The 21,320-nt window shown below is 42.1% G+C and overlaps 1 protein-coding gene across 1 annotated transcript in view; it reads right to left on the bottom strand.

The window, feature by feature from the left end:
• Nucleotides 1–21,320, bottom strand: part of NUP50 (nucleoporin 50) — a 1,722,767-nt gene that overhangs the window by 512,898 nt on the left and 1,188,549 nt on the right. The window contains exon 7 of the mRNA XM_044088085.1: nucleotides 11,179–11,297. Within this exon, the coding sequence (XP_043944020.1) occupies nucleotides 11,179–11,297 (119 nt within the window). The remainder of the gene's footprint in view (nucleotides 1–11,178; nucleotides 11,298–21,320) is intronic.

Raw genomic sequence — 21,320 nt, 5'->3', positions numbered from 1 at the left:
CCCCTGCACCCAAACAATACCAGAGGAAGTATTAAAGGTGAAAAAGGATGTAAACACCAATAATGATTTTGGTTTAGAACGTGATGTTTTGTCAAATAAATAATTCCCTGGTTTTGTATCCACTGGTACATTTGGACTGTGATACAGTAGAACAAGGGATGGACAATAATTCCAAAGAGCAACCATCTATGAATGAGGAGGCCACAAAAAATCAGGGCCCCTTAGTTCTATCCTTTGCTGGTTTTAAAGTGTATAATTATACTAATTTTTATATATCAAATGAATTTTTAAGCTTTTCAGTAAGGGAATGAAGTTTATTCCGACAGTGAAATTTAATTTTGTCGATGCTATTAAGGAAATAAATTTATTTTGTAGAAGAATCAACCTGGCTATCCAATTTAAAAATGACCTGGACTTAGGAATAAAACAAAGGGAAGAGAGACTTGGTAAGAAGAGTACATACATACCCAATTCTCACCCTCAAGTTGGAATATATGAGAAAATGGTGTGTAGAGATATTTACAGATTACATAAGAACATTAATTCTAGAAACAATATTAGTGTCCGCTTCGAAGACAATCTTACCAGAGGGGAGAGAATGTTTGCATAACGTGGTCAATAATAAAATATTAGATTAATGAAGCCAGATAAGGGAGGGGGCATCATTATTTTTGATACAGAAAATTACAACAAAGTAATTCATGACATTTTGTTCACTTCTGGAAACTATGAAGAAGTTTCATTAAATCAGATAAATATAGGTCATCATCGGATTGATTTAATTTTAGAAGAATATTTGTTGGATAACCGCATAACTAATGAACTCTAATTTTTTGAGGAATGAGTTTCCAAGACATGCTTGTATCTTTGGAATTCCAAAGATACATAAATGTATAGATACTCCACCCTTTAGACCTATTATTGCTGGTTCATACTCTAAGACCTACAACATGGGAGTTACAATTGACCACTGGACAAAACACATTTATGATAAGGTTCCCCATATGGTTAAAGATTCTTGGGAATTTTTGAGTAGAATTACGCCAGAGGTTTGGTCTGAGCACTTGATATTTCTTACAACAGATGTACAAGATTTATTTTCTTGCATTCCCGGTACTACAGGTTTGGAATTTTTTGAAAATAGTTTGAAAAACTATTCAGGGTTGTTGGGACAGAATCAGCCTCATCTTGACATGATGGGGCTTATTCTCACCACAATTACATTCGGCATGAAGGAGAATACTCAGGCAGACCAGGGTGTGGCTATGGGGCTTCTTGTGCCCCATTCGCTAACCTGGTCATGCTCGAATGGGAAAATCGTTTTATTCCCTGTCAATTTTTAAACATATTTCCTATTCCAGGTACTGGATGATTTATTTATTATTTGGAAGGGTCCTTCAGAAGATATTAGGATCTTCATTGATTATATCAATTCAAGTACCAATTTTTTAAAGTTTACATATAAGGCGGACAAGTCAGGTATTGCCTACTTAGATACTTTTATAAGTACCACCCCAGAAGGATTTGCTTCACAAATCTATAGAAAGTCTACCTTTTCAAACGACTATATAGAATTTGGTAGTTGTCACCCTCAACACATATTTAGAAATGTGTTAAAAGGTCACTATATTCGGGCAGTGAGGAGGAGTTCTTCCAGGGAGAGTATGGAAAAAGAAATAGATACTATTTCACGGATGTTTTTGGATAGAAAATATCCAAAAAGAATGGTACAAAATGTGGCTAAATATGTTAAAGACAATTGGGGTACGAAATACAAACCCCTGCTGGGACAAGTATTAGGAGAAAATACAAAGAAAAATGCCCAAATTAGCAGGACAGTTTGTATTATTATGTTTAGCCCATACACTAACCTGGTGAAAGAAATAGTCAAAAGGCACTGGGAATTACTGAATACCCCTGACAACAATTTGGCCAATATTGAGAAAAATCCTGTTTGTGTCTATAAAACCGCACTTAATTTGAAAAAACTTTTGGAAGTTAGTGCGTATATTAGGACAAAAAAGAAGAGACAGTCAACAAAAAAGTGTGGTTCTTGCAAGCAGTGTAAGAATATTAATGAAGAGAGTTTGGTCACACTGGACAACTTGATGAAAACTAAATGTAGGAGTACTGCTGGGAATTGTCACAGTCTGAGAGTTGTATACCTTGCCACTTGTTCTTCCTGTCCTGCCTACTACATAGGCAAGACAGAGAGAAAATTTAAGACAAAAATATATGAACATCTTTACAAAATAAAGAAAAAAGATATCAAAAATGCCCTCAGCACACACGTTTTGGATAAGGGTGAAGACCATTCTTTTAGATTTATGATTTTAGATCAGGTAGATCAAACATCACACGGTGGCAACTGGAAAACATGGTTAGCATATAAAGAAAGTGAGTGGCAAATATATTGTGATGCCACTACTTCACCCGGCTTGAATGATTTTATTAGTATTAAGCCGTTTTTAAGCCTGGACCGGGGATAAGCCCTAGGTAGGCTCTTTACATCCACTCTTAGTTCACTTTCTATATATATATCAAATTTTCCCATATTTTAATGTACATTTACTACTATTAAGTTATTATTATTATAGTTAATTTTGAATATACCTCTAGCATAGGAATATCAAATTGAAAGGACAGGATTTTTTATACAATATACAATATATTATATTACATATCATAAATTATATTATATATTTTTTATGACTTGGGATGATTTATGATGAGGTATACCCTACATTTTAAAATTTGTTCACTTTTTGCACTTTTACTCGTTATGTATATACACATTTATCATGACAATTTGTATAAAACATGTTTTTTAAGCACTTGTCTAGTCATTTACAGGGTATTTTTTCTGTATATAGTTTCTAGGTCAAAGTTTTTCGATATGTACCTTTAAGAAAGCATATATTCATTATATTTTGGCGCCAACTTTAATATAAAAAAGAGTCGAATGAGTTACTAGTGGTTCTGATGAAATCTGAGCTCCTCAGATGAAAGCGCTTAACCAAGAGATCATTTTATATGTTTGGATTTTACTTGTGAAATAAACCTGTGTTTTTACCAGCAAAAAGTGCTTTGTCTACTGAATTGGAGTCTTGCTCGAGCCGAGAACTGGTTGCTGCTATTTCTAAAGTTTGTGGTTGGACTTTTGGGCATCTATTTTTGTTACATCGTTGCATATGGAATTAGCAGAATGCAGGATGCCATGAAGCCCAAAGCCTGCAGAACTTTTCTTGCAGTTAACTGGGTGTTTGCTGCCAACATTTTGAAATAAGTAGTCAGTTGCCCTTGTTTGTCTAGTGTGAGATAAGCCATCTGGGCAGTTGTATTTAAGCTTGCACCCAGGAATATTATCTCTTGAGAGGGTATACGTTTTGATTTCTTTTCGTTTACTGTGTACCCTAGGCATGTTAATAATCTTTTTACAAATGCCAGATGTTGTAGTAGTATGTCCTTGTTCTCTGCTTGAATAAGGCAGTCGTCCAAGTAAGGATATAGTTGTATTCCTCTGTCTGCAAAATGCAATTACTGGTGCCAGGCATTTTGTGAAGACCCTGGGTGCAGTAGATAAGCCAAAGGGTAGTGCAGAGAATCGGTAGTGCATTGAGCCAGCTATGAATTTGAGGTATCTTCTGCATAAGTGTCTGATTGAGACATGCAGGTATGCCTCTTTTAGGTCCAAAGTTACAAGACAAGCTTTCTTGCCCAGCATGGGCAGAAGCTGCTGCAGAGTCAACATTTTGAATTTTGGAATATCCAGGTATGTGTTTAGAATAGACAGGTCCAGTATTAGCCTCCAGGCTTTGTCCTTTCTGGGCACCAAGAAAAGTCTTGGGTAAAATCCTTGTCCCTGCTCTTGCTGTGGTACTTGCTGAATGGCCCTCATGTCCATGAGGGATGAAACTTGCTTTTGTGCCTCTGCCCATTGATTTTTTGGCAGGTCTGGCATACCGTTTGCCCTTGGCAGGGTGTGAAAGTGGAACCTGTAGCCTTGTGACACTATATTCAGGACCCATTTGTCCTGGGTGATTAGGTGCCAGTTTTGAGAAAAAAGTGCTGGTTTCCCCCCTAAAGGAGCTGCCAGAAGATAAGCGCTTGACGCTGGCAGGGGGAAGTCTTTGAGACTGCTTTCTGTATGGCTGTGATTTGTTTCTCCGCTTTTGGAGGTAGAAGCACCCCATTGTTTAGACCTGTATGAGCCTTGGGGCTGGGGATTTGCCTCTAGGGCATCTGTATCTGCCTCTGCGGCCTGACACTGGAAAAGACCAATTCTTTGTAGGCCAGTGTCCGCTAAATCTAGGAGGCTGTATCTGTAAGAAATCCTTGACTGTCTGCATAGATTTGGCTTTGTCCTCCATGTTCTTCAACACCTCCTCTGCTTTAACACCAAACAAGGTATCATGCTGTAATGGAGCAGCTAATAACTTTGCTTTAACATGATCAGGCAGATTCTGTTCCTTTAACCAAGCATGCCTCCTAATGACAGAACCCGCCAGCGGCTCTGCAGGAGGCCTCCAAAGAATCAAAACCACATTGTAAAGTATGCTTTCTAACTTGTTCAGCTGCATGCAATATATCCTACATTTCTTTATCTTTTGCACATACAGAATGTCAACTTTTTCTGTTTAAGCAGTGACATTATGTATTGCTGATATTTAAGCACATGAAACTGACAATTTAAAGCCCATATAGCCAAGGTAGCAGAAGTGTAAATCTTTTTTCCCCATTTGTCCAGTGCCCTGGAATCTCTGTCAGAGGGGGTAGGGTTTTTTGCAGTGGAAGACTTGATCCCCTTGGGATCCTGAGAAATAGTTTCTGGGTCAGCAGCAGGGATTTTAAAAAAATTTGTGGGAGTCTGGAACCCTGTAGTATCTGTCTGGCTTAACAGGAGCTGGAGGTAAGGAGTCAGGAGTCAGACTGGACTCTGAAAATACATCTACAATATCTAGCACAGGTGGAATGGCAAGGGGCCTGTGCTGAGGCAGTAAAAGAAAATCTGAGCCTTTTATTAGATTCTGAATAATCTTGGCACACCCAGTGAAAATGCGCCCTCATGGTATGCAGTGTTTCCACAAAAGAATAATCCTCAGGAGGAGAAGCTGAGGGGATAGATTCTTCAGCATCAGAATCCTCATAAGGAGGAAGACAGTATTCCTGATCAGAAGAGGAATCAGATGAAATGGAAACCTGCTCTTTAGATTCATATTCTATCTCTTGCCTAGGCTTCTTGTCAGGAGGGGGATGAGAACCCCTGATCAAAGTAATCAGGTCTTCGGCCATTTTTAGCATCTGTTTTTTAGGCATGGAGGCCTGTCCATGCTGTTGTACTTGTTTCTTTGTCTTTGAAGCTGAAGTCGTTTTAACATAATTGTGTAGGCATGAAAATGCCCTCAGAAGCCGATGCCTGCTCAGAGGCTCCAGACCCATCTGAGGGAATGGTTTCTGAAGGTCCAATACCTTGAGTTGCTGTAGGTCTTAGTTGACTCCACGTGGGAGTCAGTATTGGCCTGCGGCTCTAAAGTAGCAGTCGTCAGGGGCTGTGAAAGCGCCTCACTGAGAACAGGCGAACCGGCGACTGGCCTAGAAGCCTCGTCGGTTTTGGACCTCGGATGCCCGTCTTTCTTTGCGTTTTTTGTAAACTCCGGTAATCGGCTGTTCCGATGGCATTATATAATTAAATCTTCTACCAAAGTAATGAAATGCAAAATCGTACCGACGCTTAATAGTGCGTTCATTAAATCTAGCACAAAACCGACAACTAGCAACGAAGTGGCCAGGGCCTAGGCAAGGAATACAGTAAGAATGAAAATCCTTATGAGATATTTGTTTCTCACAAGAAATACAATTAACTTTTTCTGACATCGATCTGGAGCAAGAAAAAAAGTTTCCCCAATGGGGTACTTGGCTTTTAATGAAAACTTCGGATCTGAAATTTGAACTTGAAAATCTCAGGAGTCGGCCGACCAGCACTTGCGAACTGCTTTTGCTTCGGGAACTGCGCGGCAAGAAAGACTTACGAAAATGGCATTGTCTGCATCTTTTATACACCTGGCGCACTGACGTCAGGGAGGAAGCGACAGCAACCGACGCCGGACCTAGACTTTTGAATTCAGGCCTACTGCGGGTAGCCTGACAGCAGGATAACCCAAATGTAATGACTGCAACAGTGAAACACGATGAACATCTCCAGTTGTACTCGGTTGCATACCACCTACTCAGAGGTGATCTCTGCCTGACCTACAAGGCCATGTCCAACCCAGAATTGATGGACATGCTCCACCTAAAGAAAACCTTATTCCCTCGAGCCACACGCTCTAGGGATCTAAACCTCACCACAATAATAAACAGGACGTGCTGGAGAGATAGATTCCTGTTCCAGAGACTTCCCATGCTTTGGAACAAGATCCCAATCTACATTAGGCAGAGCTCCTTGCTAACACTCTTCAAAAGAAACCTTGACGAGTGGATGGGAAACTAAGTTTACCTCTGGGATCACTTCAGTAGCTCTGATGGACAGAGAGGCACAGGGAACTAATCTGGGGAGGCGGCGAAAGCCAACACATTCTGACTAGGCTTATAAATGCCTTCGGGCAGATAGCCTAGTACCAACCTATGAACCTGTGTAAGGGCTGTCTCATGCTATCATCCGCTACTCAAATAGCATAACACAGTATGCAAGAGATTTACATATAAAATATCATTAGAGGTAAAAATCTCAGATTAAATTCAGATATCAAAATAGTCAGCAGTACACCACAGGCCAAACCTTTCCAAGATCATCATAAACATAACCAGTCATATGCTCAGGTTCTAACGACTAACTCGACTAAACCTCAAAGACCTCCAACACAACACAAAAGTTACGCCTGCTTTCTTCACATAGTACAAGGAGTCTCAAAGTCATAGATGTTGAGCCTATAAGGCAGGCACTGACTTAACCATTCTTGTTATTGGTGACTCCACTGTAAGACATACACATGTGTCCTACCTGGCTGAGCAAGGAAAGAGCGACAGTTTGTTGCTTGTCTGGTGCCAGGATTAGTCAGCTCATGCATGCACTCAAGTCCTTGAATGACAAGAAAAAGTATGACTGTCGTAGTTCATGCCAGTGTCAATAACATGGTGTACCTCAATGAACTATATAAAGGGACACGATGGAGCGAGCAGACTGTGTCCAAGTCAGGTATGAGCCTAGCACTGATCAGTGTTCCACCTTCTCCAAGGAAAATGCCACAAGATGAGCAAATAAAGATTTCAGTAGCTGGCTTAGTTTTTGGTGTTAAAGGGTGTCCCAATATTTGTCAGCCTAGGAGGATATGATCAACAAACCATGCTGCTTCGCTGGGATGCTCTGCATCTGTTCCCAAAAGGGTTTTGATTATTGGAAAATACACTGCCCAACCCCCATACTGCCTTTTTTAGGCAATGCCAACCTGGTAAATCCACCAACATAACAAAACAAGCAAAGGAAAATAATATGTCATTGATCAATGCCAGGAGCCTAAACAAGAAGCTTCACTCCTTACAAGACCTTCTCGCCTTGGAGAATACTGATGTCTGTATAGTGACAGAGACATGGTTTAAAGTAAGACTAAGTCGTAGAATGTTAGAGCCCGTATTACTGAAAGAAGTCACAAACTTAAAATCCGTCAAAGCCAAGCTTGTGGCTAAAACAGCTGCCTAAGCCAAAGACACTCGAGGCCTTTTTCAGTAATGTTCATAATCTCAAAGGGATGACACAGGAATGTGCTGAACTGATTGTGAACAATGATACCTATACTGAGGGTGAAGATCTAGCAAGCCTACTTGGCCACTGAACTTAGCTCCAACTATACTCCTATCTCCCCTATGTCCATTGCTCAAGATATACCTGAAATTGGTGTGCTTCCCGCTGTCAGAAAAGACCAAGTCCTAAAAGTTCTACAAGAGATAAAAATACTGCATTAGTGGGTCATAGCAATATCCCTGGATGCACCTTAAACAGCATGAAGCACAACTTAGCCACACAACAACACTACTGTTCAATCTCAGCCTCCATACAAGTTTCTTACCAAGCAAATGGAGAACAGCTACAGTCATTCCCCTGCAAAAGGAAGGCCCTTCCACATATCCAGTCAATTACAGACCCACAAGTCTGACCTGCCTCATATGCAAAGCCATGGAAAGACTTCCCATGGAAGTCATCAATCATGGCACAGAGAATCTCCAAACACTAGACCCACCTCAAGTCATGCTTACTCAAACTGACAGACTTTTTGAAAGTGATAGTAGAAAAACTGAATAAACTCGTATGTCACCCACTGGATTGCCAATTGGTTCACAAACAGGATACAAGAACACAAAATGGATGACGTTAGCTTCAAAAAGGCACCAGCCACCACTGGAGTCCCCCCCCCTATGTCATCTGCTCAGACCGATCCCAATTGGCATCTACTTTTCTGAAGTAAAAGCCAATATCCAAGGACTCTGGTTGACTAAGTTTGCAGATGACTGCATACTAGGAGCAGTCATTGAATCAACAAATGACGTAGTCATCCTGCAGGAAGGTTTACTCCAAATAAAATAACTTGTGCCAAAATCAGGAACTGAAACTGGATGCCAAAAAAATGCATTACTGTATCCTTTGGGAAGTCATCTACCCCAGTGAACTACCACATTGACAATATGCTCCAAGACTTCATCCAGTTGTTAAGGATTTGGGAAACTTATGGAGACAGTGACCTAACTTTTGACCAACATGTTTCCATTATTGTCAGTCAGTACTTCTGCATTGCACAGCTTATAAACAAAGGGATTGAGTCTTCATTTAGGGATGTAATTCAGCCCTCATCAGGCCAATCTGAGTATAATGCCCTCTACGGTGTGTATCTGGCTAGACATATGCAACTTAACGTCCACAGTTACACCTTACAAAAAGGATACATGGACTAAAAAACATACCCTACATGGACAGACTCAATACCCTGTCAGTATACTTGGTATCCTACAGACAGAGGTGACATGTCTGGCATCCAAGGTATCCTCCGATGAAATGATGAATTTACTACACATCAGTAAGTGAAACAGCATCAGAAACACTGTCTAGGGATCTAAGCCTCTTATGCAACATCAACAGAATGGCTTAGAGGGACAGGTGTATCTTGCAGAGGATACTGCTGATTTGGATATTCCCATCTACACAAAACAAAATACATCATTGTCCACATTTAAACACAACTTGTATCTACGGATGGGAAACAGAAAATGTACCCGCCTGTACTACTAATGGACAGAGGGAGCTCCTAAATGCTTTACCCATGCATAAGTCCTCTCAAAATAACTATAGTATGACCCCAGTTATTCTCATTAGGGTAACATAGAATTATCAACCATGGGATGGGTAAGGCCAATTTCTAGCCAAATGAGAAGAGAAATTGGCCAGGCTAAAATTGGCCAGGAAGGGCAGCTAGCCTAGTACTTGCATACGAACCTATAAGTATAACAGCAAACTCACGACCATGTATACAGTGAAAGTCAGTTCTGAAACAGACTTGAGATGGGATGGACACATGCGATCTGCAGATTCTTGGTTCTTATAATGAATTACTGATTTGAGGACTTTTAACAGTAAATGAGACTTCTGCTACTCAATGCAAATAACTATCCAGTGCTATCCTCCTTAACTTAGAGACATCTGTTGGCAACTGGATCAACACCTGGCTCATTAAATTGTTCTGTCACAGTTTTACTGCTACCATATGCACAATGACATATGGTGCTGGACTCCAGCTCCATTCTCTTTCTTAAGTGCCTGTTTTACAGTAACAAGTTTAAAGTACAATTTTTCATAAAACAAATTTCCTTGTGACATCAACATGTAAACTGAATTCTGTATTCTGATGTCAACATATGGAGTGAATGTGACTTTAATGAATGCACTACAACACATGCGTGGGTTCCAATCCATTACAGCATACAAACACATCCCACACAATCCCTCAACTGACTTGAGTGAGGGAATCAGTAAAATTATATGGGTGTATTCCTAACAAAGCTTTTAAAGCTTTTTATTAAGAAGCTGCTCCTATTAATTGTCAGTCAGATAATAATGTTACTTGCCTGCATTTGTTGACTACGAAAATCCATCTGCGCAAAGAAAATTTTCAGTGGTGTCACAGGGAGAAAATCCACACAAATATTCACACAAATACAGTTTAAAAACATTTAAGTCCATGTAAAAATTATAAATGCGTCACTTTTTTCTCAATTCCTTATTGATATAGGCAGAGTTTCTATTGAACAGAAAAGCATTCCAAAATCACGAAACCACTAAAAACTAAATGTGAAGCACATTAAATCAAGATTGCAGTATCAATACATGAATTTTCTCGTGTGTAAGCATGGTTTTACACAGCTCACACTGAAATGAAAATGACCAGTCCAACAGAGGGTGAGAGTTGCCTTGAAACATTTGCATTTAGGTGTATATGAAGTAGGACTACTGTGTGGATTAGACACAAGTATTCCAAGACAGCAATTGTTTTTTTCAGGTTTGGGTAGTATCGTAATGAATAATGGCTTTATTACTTGACTGCTTGGATGACATAGGAAGCATGAGGTGATTACTGGTTTGGATGGGGGAGTTGGTTGATGACAGAAGGGTAATGAATTTCTATGAAAAGGCTTAATAGGTAATACATGGCAAACGTTTACGGTCGAAAATGGGTGACATGGAACTGGTTACACAACAAGAGTAAAAACAGCATAATAGATGCTTCTTGATTAACTTGCTTGTTTGTAGCAGGAGTAAGCTAATCTGAAATGAAGTATAATCAGAAGACGGCTACACTTTAGAGAAGCAATGATCGTAATATGAAGGGCACCAGTACTTAAAACTATAATGAGAGAGAAAGAGCAAGGAAGGGAACTCCCAAACATAGACCCATTGAAGAGGGTTCAGGATGTCCGTTCTAATTCCTCTCAAACCCATTTTCTTCTGCAAAATTAAAAAAATGGAATGCATTCTGTACCGTTGGAGGCTACTGAGACAATCTATCTAATTCACCATGGAGAGAGACAAACCTAAAACAAACACTGTACAGATGCACATGTATGATTTATATGTAAGGAGACTAATTTATGTTTCTGCAAGTTAAAATGCATATAAATGGTAATAAATATGATTACCTAATGTGGTGTCTGCTCGAATAAGCAACTGGGTCTTCTCATCTCCCACAGGCTTCAAATGCAATGTACCTACTCCTTTCTCTTTAAATGCATCATCTTTTTTGTAGAAAAGTTTACACCTTTGAAAAACAAAAATAAAAGCCTTAGAAACAAATACACAATCTGTTCTGATAAAAATTCAGCTGTGTGACTTACTCACTACAACGCAAAGATAACAGAATTATCAGCATCTGCAGTTTTACATTTGGTTTGCCCTCTTCTGGGCAGCAGTTGTTAAAGCCTCCACAACAATGCTGCATCTACTGCTGTCCTTTCATATAGCATAACCCAGTCTTTCTAAGGGTCCAGACAACCTAAGATCTCAAAGCCAAAGCCCTGGGCAGAAAGTAAAGTTGTGAAGAATTTAAAACAGTAGATGTCCGTACAGATCACTGTTGCAGCATTGATTACACATGACAAGTACCTTGCCAAGGGTACGTTGTGTGTGGATAACACATCACAGCTTCAGCACCTTAAACTAGCAATGTACATTTAGGTTCATAGGTGTGTACTAGGCTAATGGTCCTGTTACCTTTACAAGCCTAGCCCATAAGATTACCCTGGTATAAAGCACAAGAACTTAAAGTGGACTTTCTTGCCTCAGACCAAAAAAAAAAAATGGCAAAATAGAAGAAACTGAGAAAAGACACTGGAAGATGGGAGAAATGTAAATCAAATTCACCTCAGCCTGGAAAGATTTGGAGGGGGGGGGGGTGCTAATGCTGTAACAGTGATCTATTCTGACATCTACTGCTACGGTAAGTTCTTGCACAAGTGTACTATTGTCCTTCCTTAATCACTGTTGCAGTACTGATTACATACAGATTTACAAAGCTTCTTGGAGTGTATAGGCAGAGGACTGAGCAATGGAACTGGAATCCAGAAATCCTTGAAGGATAGATCTGCAAATAATCTTGGAATAAGACATTGATTTTATAGTGCTTAGCAAAAATGTGAATGGAGGACCAAGTGCCTGCTTCTAAAATGGATCTGGATTCCAGGCCATTAAAAAAAGCACCAGGAGAAGCTACAGCTCAAGAGGCATAGGCTTTTACCTGACATGTAAGGGATTTTCCATGAAAGGAACAAAAGGAAACAATCTGGAGATGGATTGCTTTGAAAAAGGGCAGCCCAGTTTATTATCCTGAAAGGAAACAGTCAATCACTTCCTAACAGATTTGGTTTTGTTGAGATAAAATGTGAGTAATCTATGAATGCAAAATTCTTTCACCCCTAGTTAGAGAACTGAAAAAGAATGTATTAGCAAATTCAGACTGATACAGTTTACTGATAACTTTAAGCATAAAGAAAGCTTAGTCTTAAGGGATACCCTTTCCTTATGAAAAAATTAGAAAAGAAGAGAAGCTATAAGGGCTTGTACCTTCACAACTCTTTGCTGAACAAAAGGCTACTAAGCAAGACTGCCTTCAAAATACAAAACTTTAGAGAAACGTATGAGGCAGGTTCAAAAGGAGGGATAGTCAACTTTTCCAAAACATAATTCAGTCCGAAGTAGGAGGAGGAGTAAATTTTTCTTGGCTTGATATGGAAGGTTCCTTTCCAAAACTGCCCTCAAAACATACAGAAAGAGGTGGATCCAAAGGTAAGTAGGCGAAGAAAGCTGATAAAAGTGCTTTAATGGAAGAATATACCAGTCCTAAACTGAGCTAATCACATATATGAGAAAAACAGCTGGAATATCTAATATGGTTTGGGTCCTGTTTTCTCCTTAGAGGGGATAGTCTTACAGCAGGTATCCACTTCTCATATAACACCTGTAGCATGTCCTAAGAAAACAGATGCCTGAATGGTAATAGAATACAACCATCCAGACTGTCAGGCGCAGGACGCCACCATCCAGACTTGTCAGGCGCAGGACGCCACCATCCAGACTGTCAGGAGCAGGACGCCACCATCCAGACTGTCAGGAGCAGGACGCCACCATCCAGACTGTCAGGAGCAGGACGCCACCATCCAGACTGTCAGGAGCAGGACGCCACCATCCAGACTGTCAGGAGCAGGACGCCACCATCCAGACTGTCAGGAGCAGGACGCCACCATCCAGACTGTCAGGCTTATAATACCACCATCCAAACTGTCAGGCTTATAATACCACCATCCAAACTGTTAGGCTTAAGTTTGGATGAATGAGAGAACCCTTCTGTTATGTGAGCAACTCCATCCTGTACAGTAAAGTACAACTGTGTAAGCTGCACTTAACCATAACAGTAGTTTGAATTCCGCATTGCTGTAGTGGTAATCTTTAGGTTATATAGGCTTGTCCAGAAAACAGCTGGCTAGCTTCACAAAGCCCCTCCCCGAACACCTTCACTCTGACTGCTGACTGGCTAGACCAATGGAGGGACACCAGCAGACAGGATTTCAAGAATTTCTTGTGTGCGTGCGTGTGTCTATATATATATATATATATATATATATATATATATATATATATATATATATATATATAAAAAGTCCAGCACAAAATGTCCCGCACAAAGTTAAAAGTCCCAAGTCGAGCATAAAGTCAACGTCCCACCACTGTGACCATGTTATCAAATTGGTCCACAGATCCATGTAATACCAAAACGAACACCTAGCTTAGCAGGATTCAGACCACAAATACAGGATGAAAGGTTGCTACTCTATACTAAACCACAGTGCAGCTTGCCAACACCTGCAGCAATTGTCTTCCTTAGCCTACAAAAGTACAGACTCTGGTATCACCTTGTTATCTTTTAATATGTTACTTTTGATGTGACTTTGGCTATTTCATGAAAATTTGCTTAAGAAAATGATTGCTTAACTGAAGCTAGACAGATCGGGACTCCACTACACACACACGCGCAACACAGTGAGCGAGCAAGAGGGAGATGGAGACAAAACTGAATAAAAACCACATAAAAAAAAGAAGTTATGTATAGGCCATAACGTTCCATGTTTGTTGTCCATCTCGACGTTCCTTCTTACAATGATGGGTTTGGAGCCGATCCTTAGCTCCAACTCGGCCGAATACTTAGCTGAAGATCTCAAACTTGGCTCGTGGCAAGAAGGTATCCCATAATGCAGTAGTGCAATTCCCCAGATCTTGTTTGCTGCTAATACTGAATATGTACACTACATACATATCTACACACAAATACATATAAACTATGTGCAAGTCCATACCAAAAAATACTGGAAGGAGAAACCAGCTGAGACAGAGAGCCCTTGAGGTAGTGGAAATCTACCAGGTCCACAAGAAGTCTTAGGCAGGGGGAAGGAGGGAGGGTTCATAAGAATCAACAGCGAGATGGACAAAAAACATGGAACATTATGGTAAGTACGTAACTTCTTTATGTTATATTGTCCTACGATGGGACAGCATCCTTAGCACCTTTATCCTGGGTGGCTCTCGGGAGTATACCTTTCAGCACCATGGAACCAAAGGATGCCCTCTCCCTGGAGGCCAAATCTACTCTGTAATGAGTAATAAAAGTATGTGGAGAAGACCACGTAGCTGCTGCACAACTATCTATAGGAATTCTGGCTTGGAAAGCAGATGACGCAGCCAATGCTCTAGTGGAATGAGCCTTTACTTTGAAAGTTAGATCTTTGTTATTAGATTTGCAGACAAAGGTAATACAATTTGAAAGAGTGGTTTTTGAAACTGATGATCCTTTTTTTGCATCAGAAAATACAAATAATTGGTCAGATTTTCTGAAGTCTTTGGTTCTATGTAAAGAGAATCCGAGTTGTCTGTGCATGTCCAGGTGGTGTAATTTGTACTCTGCCTTGTTGCTGTGTTAAATATTGGGAGTTCTATGCATTGGTTTATATTGTTTGGAGAAACAACTTTTGGTAAAAAAGGAAGGGTTAGTGCGTAAGGATACCCTGTCCTTGTGAAAAATCAAATACGGTGGTTTAACAGAAAGAGCTTGCAGTTCTGACACCCTTCTAGCAAAGTTACAGCCAATAGAAATAAGGTCTTCCATGAAAGGAACTTAAGGTTTGAAGACAAAGAAGGCTCAAAGGGAGGTAAAGTGAGATGGGACAAAACAAAATGTAGATCCTGGGGAGAAAGGGGTTCCTTAAAGGGAGGTCTTAGTAAGGAATCACCTTTTAAGAAGGCTCTACACAACCTGTGTGATATTAAGTCTGAAGTATAACCAATATGAAAATTTGAAACTGCAGTGAGTCGAACTTTGATGGTAGCTGCAGCTGAGCCTTGTTGGAATAGTTCCATGAAAAATTCCAAAATGGAGTGAATAGGTGCAAAGAAAGGATCAATGTTCTTATGAGCCCACAGGGAAAACCTCTTCCATTTGCTAGAATAAAGCTTTCTAGTAGAAGCTTTATGGGAGGACATTAAAATACGTTTTACAGTAGGAGTGAAATTGTGAAGCCTGACTAAATTGGGAAGTGGAGAAGCCAAGCTGTCAATTTTAGGGTGTAGAGAGAAGGATGAAGCTCCCCTGACATACGAGTCAGCAGATCTGGTACTGGGTCCAGGATCCAAGGCTTCTCCTGAAGGTGGGGCCACAGGAAGGGGAACCAAACTTGACTAGGCCAGTAAGGGGCAATAAGAATTATCCTGCTTCCCGAGCGTGGATACTCTGGGTATGAGAGGGAAAGGTGGAAAGGCATATAGAAGTCCTGAAGGCCAATCGTGAGCCACAGCGTCTCTCGGTGTCTCCTCAGGAGGGGAAAAGTACAGTTTTGTACCTACCATAAATGTAGATGTCCGATAGGTATGCATCTGCAGTCATCACATATGGGTTGTCCTGCCTCAGGCAGCCCTTCGGTCGGCCGGATTCCAAAGTCTGGGTCCGGCGTCGGCTGATGTCACACTTTCCCCGATGTCAGAGCGCCTGGGGTATGAAAGCATCAGCCGACGCCATCTTCCTCAGTTTTTCTTGCCCCAGATGCCAGGTGCCCTCTAAGGAAGGCTAAATTTGGAGAGATGCATTTAAAAATCCAAACATGCACAGTAATATAACAACAAATACACCATAATAGATCACCCCAGCTAGCTATAAGAGGGATAAGTACCCAAGAAATACCACAGAGGGGAAGGAGGGAGGGTAAACCTGACTGCAGATGCATACCTATCGGACATCTACATTTATGGTAGGTACAAAACTGTACTATGTCCTTCAAGGATGCATCTGCAGTCATCACATATGGGTAGAATACCATAGCCAATCATGGGGTGGAGGAACTATGTAAAGGATGGTGTAGCTAAAATGCCCTGCAGGACTGCCGTAGCAAAGCCTGCACTGGATCTGGAATATAAAGGTAAATTGTAATGCTTGGCAAATGTATGCACGGAGCTCCATGTAGCAGCTTCTAAAATGTCCTTGGTAGCCACCCCTCTTAAGAAGGCTGTGGAGGTGGCTGTGGCTCTCGTGGAATGAGGTCTAATGTTAGCTGGCACAGTTTTTCCATGAAAGGAGTAACAAAAACGAATGCAATTCCCTATCAATTTTGAAATTGTCTGTTTGGAAATTGCTTTTCCTTGTGTTCCAGCAGCATATGCTACTAACAGCTGGTCAGTTTTTCTGTAACCTTTAGTTCTGTCCAAGTAGTAGCGCAACTGTCTGTGTATGTCCAGGGTGTGCAGAAGTTTCTCCCCTTTGTTTTGTGGATTTGGAAAGAAGGTAGGCAGGTGAATAGCTTGGTTTAATGAAACCCTGGATACCACCTTTGGCATAAATGTAGGATTGGTTCTCAATGAAACTCTGTCCCGATGAAAAATAAGAAATGGCTGTACTGCCATAAGGGCCTGTAACTCAGATACTCTTCTTGCTGAGGTTATGGCCAGAAGGAAAGCAGTCTTCCAAGACAGGAACTGTAGTTCTACAGATGCTGCTGGTTCAAAGGGAGGCAGTGTTAGTTTTTCCAACACGAAGTTAAGGTCTCAAGTAGGTAGGGGTGGTTTCCTTGGAGGATTGATGTTTTTGATTCCTCTTAGAAATGGTCTTAGGAGAGGATGAGAGAAGACAGGTGGATCAGTATTGTAGTCTGCTGAGATTGCTGAAGCATGAATTTTAATGGAAGAGTAAGACAGGCCATTGTGGAACATTTCTGCCAAGTATTCCAGGATGTGCGCCATGTTCATCACTGTCGCATCTAGGCCCTTTGTGGTGTTCCAAATGTGAAATCTTTTCCATTTTGCTGAATATGCCTTTCTTGTGGAAGGCCGGCGAGCTTCCATAATAATATCTTTCACTCTCTGGGATAGCTTATCCTGAGGAGGAGTCGAGGTATTTTCCAGGCTGTTAGTTGCAAGGTTTTCAGGTTGGAATGCAGAGTTTTGTAGTTGTGCTGTCAGTAGAAGTGGCCATAGAGGAAGAGGCCATGGTTTCGTGCGTGACATGCTCTTTAACAGTGGGTACCAGTGCTGTCTTGGCCAGTCCGGAGCTATCAGGATCACTTTTGGCTGCTCTGTCCTGATCTTCAGTAAAACCTTGGTCATTAATGGGAGAGGTGGAAATGCATACACTGTTAAGAGTTCTCCAGCTGAAAGAGAGGGCGTCCACTTTCCATGCTTGTGGGTGGTATGTCCTTGAGCAGAATTTCTTCAGTTGATTGTGGGGGGAGGCAAAAAGATCTATGTCCGGCCTCCCCCATGATTGTGTTAGCTGTAGAAAGATGTCCAGGTGCAGCATCCATTTGTGTGCATCCATGATATTTCTGCTTATGCTGTCCGCCAGTATATTGTCTTTCCCTGGCACAAACTGGGATTGTAGCTGTATATTGAGCTTCAAGGAAAGTTCCCATAGATTCATTGCCAGCCTGCAAAGAGGATAGGAATGGGTGTCTCCTTGCTTGTTTATGTACCACATAACTTTATCTGACATCGGCTGAGGCAAGAAAGAGTCCCCAACGGGGTAATTAGCTTTTTGAAGTCTTCGGTAGCTGAATTACAGGAGCTGGCCGACCGGCACTTGCGAACTGCTTCTGCTTCGGGCACCACGCGGCAAGAAAGACTGAGGAAGATGGCGTCGGCTGATGCTTTTATACCCCAGGCGCTCTGACGTCGGTGAAAGTGCGACATCAGCCGACGCCGGACCCAGACTTTGGAATCCGGCCGACCGAAGGGCTGCCTGAGGCAGGACAACCCATATGTGATGACTGCAGATGCATCCTTGAAGGACATCTAGGGTAAAGTAGTTGCTGCACTTGGCATTCATGGGAGTGGCAAAGAGATCGCAGCAAGGCTGTCCTCATGTTTGGAAAATAATTTCCGCTACATTGCGATTGAGACACCACTCGTGAGGCATTAGAATTACTCTGCTCAGCTTGTCTGCTATTACATTGGACTTCCCCGGAATGTGCGTTGTGATTAAAAAGCGCCGGGAAGAAACACCCATTGCCATACCCTTAGGGCATCTCGACACAGGGGGTAGGATCTGGTTCCCCCTTATCTACCAAACCACAGACAATGTCTGATTGGATCGCAATAGTCCCTAGAGGAAGAGAGGCTTGAAGTGCTTGCAATGCAAGAAAGTACAGTTGTGTACACTTACATAAATGTAGATGCTCGAGTGTATTCACTGTTGAAGTCATCACACTTGGGTTATCTGCCTGCAGGAAGCCCTCAGTCGGCCAGAACACCAGAGTCTTGGGATTTCTGCATCGGATGCTGTTGCTTCTTCCATGACGTCAGGTCGTCCAGGGGTATAAAACATGCAGCCAATGCCATTACATCTGTTTTTCTTGCCCCAAATGTCAGGAGCCCCCAAAATAGGAAGCAATTACATGGTGTGGAACACCTCCCGTAAAAAGTAAATACCACTGCCATAAGATACGGCCAAAAAAGATGACGGGTAGAAATGATAGAAAAGTCAGGGGGCTGGAGGGAGGGTAACCAGGACTGTAACAGTGAGTACACTTGAACACCTACTTTTATGGTAAGTGTACACAACTGTACTATGTTCTTCGTGTTTCACTGTTGCAGTCACATCACACTTGGGTTGATTCCCAAAGCTGAGGAAGGGTGGAGGCAGTCAAGAAGTATTAGAGCTGGCTAGCAGGCCTTGTAAGACTGCTGTAGCAAATCCGGCTCTGGATTTAGAAAAGGAAGCAAGTGATGATGCTTGGTGAAGGTGTTTACTGAACTCCAGGTTGCAGCCTTCAGGATGTCTGTGGTAGGGACTCCCCTGAGAAATGCTGTAGAGGTTGAGATAGCCCTAGTAGAATGGGTTCTGATCCCCTGTGGGGTAGGTTCTCCATGGTGCTTGTAGCAGAAATGGATGCACTGTGCTATCCATTTGAAGATGGTTTGCTTTGAAATGGCCTTGCCCTCTGCCCCTGCAGCAAAGTTGACTAGCAGCTGGTCAGATTTTCTGAACGGTCTGGTCCTGTCAAGGTAGAACCTAAGCTGTCTGTGCACGTCCAAGGAGTGCAGGATCCTTTTCCCCTTTATTCTGAGGATTAAGAAAAAAGGTTGGTAAATGGAAGGATTGGTTTAAAGCCACACTGGATACCACCTTGGGCATAAATGATGGGTTAGTCCTCAGGGAAACCCTATCCGCATGGAAGATAATGAAGGGTTTCACAGCCATAAGGGCCTGTAACTCGCACTCTTCTTGCTGAAGTGATGGCTAGAAGTAAGGCTGTTTTCCAAGAGAGGAATTTTAACTCTGCTGTAGCAGCAGGCTCAAAAGGGGGAAGCGTGAGCTTCTCTAGTACAAAGTTAAGGTCCCAGGCAGGAGTGGGAGCTCTCCTTGGGGGTCTTAAATTGTTAGCTCCTCTCAGGAACTCTTTAACCAGAGGGTAAGAGAAGAGGGGTGGCTCAGTATTGTAATGAGCTGAGATGGCAGAGGCATGAATCTTACAGAATGAGGATAGGTCTTTGTGGAGCAGCTCTGCTAGATAATCTAGGATTTGAGGTAAGGTGACTAAGCCCAAGACTGGCTACAAGAACAGTATCTTTTCCACTTTTCTGAATAGGATTTCCTAGTACTAAGCCTCCTGGCCTCAAGGATGACGTCCAGCACCTGTTTGCTGAGGGTTGCTGGTGATGTATTCAGGGAATAAGCCAGGCTGCTAGGTTCAGGGTTTACAGCTGAGGATGGGGTCTGATGCAGGTGCCAGGGTGACACTTGTCAGACTGCGTAAAAGTGGGTACCAGTGCTGGCGTGGCCAGTCTGGTGCAATAAGAATTGTCCTTGGCCTGTCCTGATTGATCTTGAGTAGTACTTTCGAGAGGAGGGGCAGAGGGGCAAAGGCATAGATTGAGAGGATTTCCCATGCAAAGGATAGGGTATCCACTTTCCATGCTTGGCTGTGGGGAGTTCTGGTGAAAAATTTGCTCAACTGATGGTTTTGGGGGGAAGCAAAGAGGTCCACCTCTGGTTTCCCCCACCTGTGGATTAAAAGCTTTAATGAATTGGGTTCCAGTTTCCACTCGTGCGGGTCCATTAGATTTCTGCTTGTCGTCTGCCAGTGAATTTTCTTTGCCTGGCAGGAATTGAGCTGGCAGGTGCACTTGGTTGCTCAATGCTGTGCCCCAGAGCCATGGCTAACCTGCACAGCGAGTAGGAATGAGATCCCCCCTGCTCATGTACCACATAACTGTGGTGTTGTCGGTCTTTATCAAGAGTTGTTCTGGAAGGATAAGGTATTTGAAGGCTGTCAGTACATTCTGTACAGCTAACATTTCTTTTTGATTGATATGCAGGTGCATTTGTCCTGGGCTCCATTTGCCTTGAATGCATTTGCCTGCCATGTAAGCCCCCCATGCATAGTCTGATGCGTCTGTTGTCAGGGTTTGGGCGGCGGGGGGTTGAGTAAAAGGGAGTCCCTTGTTGTGTTTGCAGGCCTCTGCCCACCAAAGGAACTCTGTCCTTAGGCAAGGAATGATTGGAATCACAGTTGCCAAGTCCTGAGAATGTTGACACCAGAGACTTGAGTACCACTGAAGTTTCCTCACATGCAGTCTTGCATACGGAATTAGGAGAATGCAGGAGAACATGAACCCTAGGGCTTGCAGAATTTTTCTTGCAGATAGCTGGGTTTGGGTGGCCAGTAGTTTGAAGTAATTTGCCAAATAAACCTGCTTTTCTGGAGTGAGGAATGCCATCTGGGAAGTTGCGTTCAAGCTTGCTCCCAGGAAC

Source organism: Protopterus annectens, chromosome 11.part0 (genome assembly GCF_019279795.1).
Source record: "Protopterus annectens isolate FY-2018-M chromosome 11.part0, PAN1.0, whole genome shotgun sequence".
Lineage (NCBI taxonomy): Eukaryota > Metazoa > Chordata > Ceratodontiformes > Protopteridae > Protopterus > Protopterus annectens.
The sequence above is the reverse complement of the archived record's forward strand: the minus strand, read 5'-3'. Positions and strand labels throughout refer to the sequence as shown.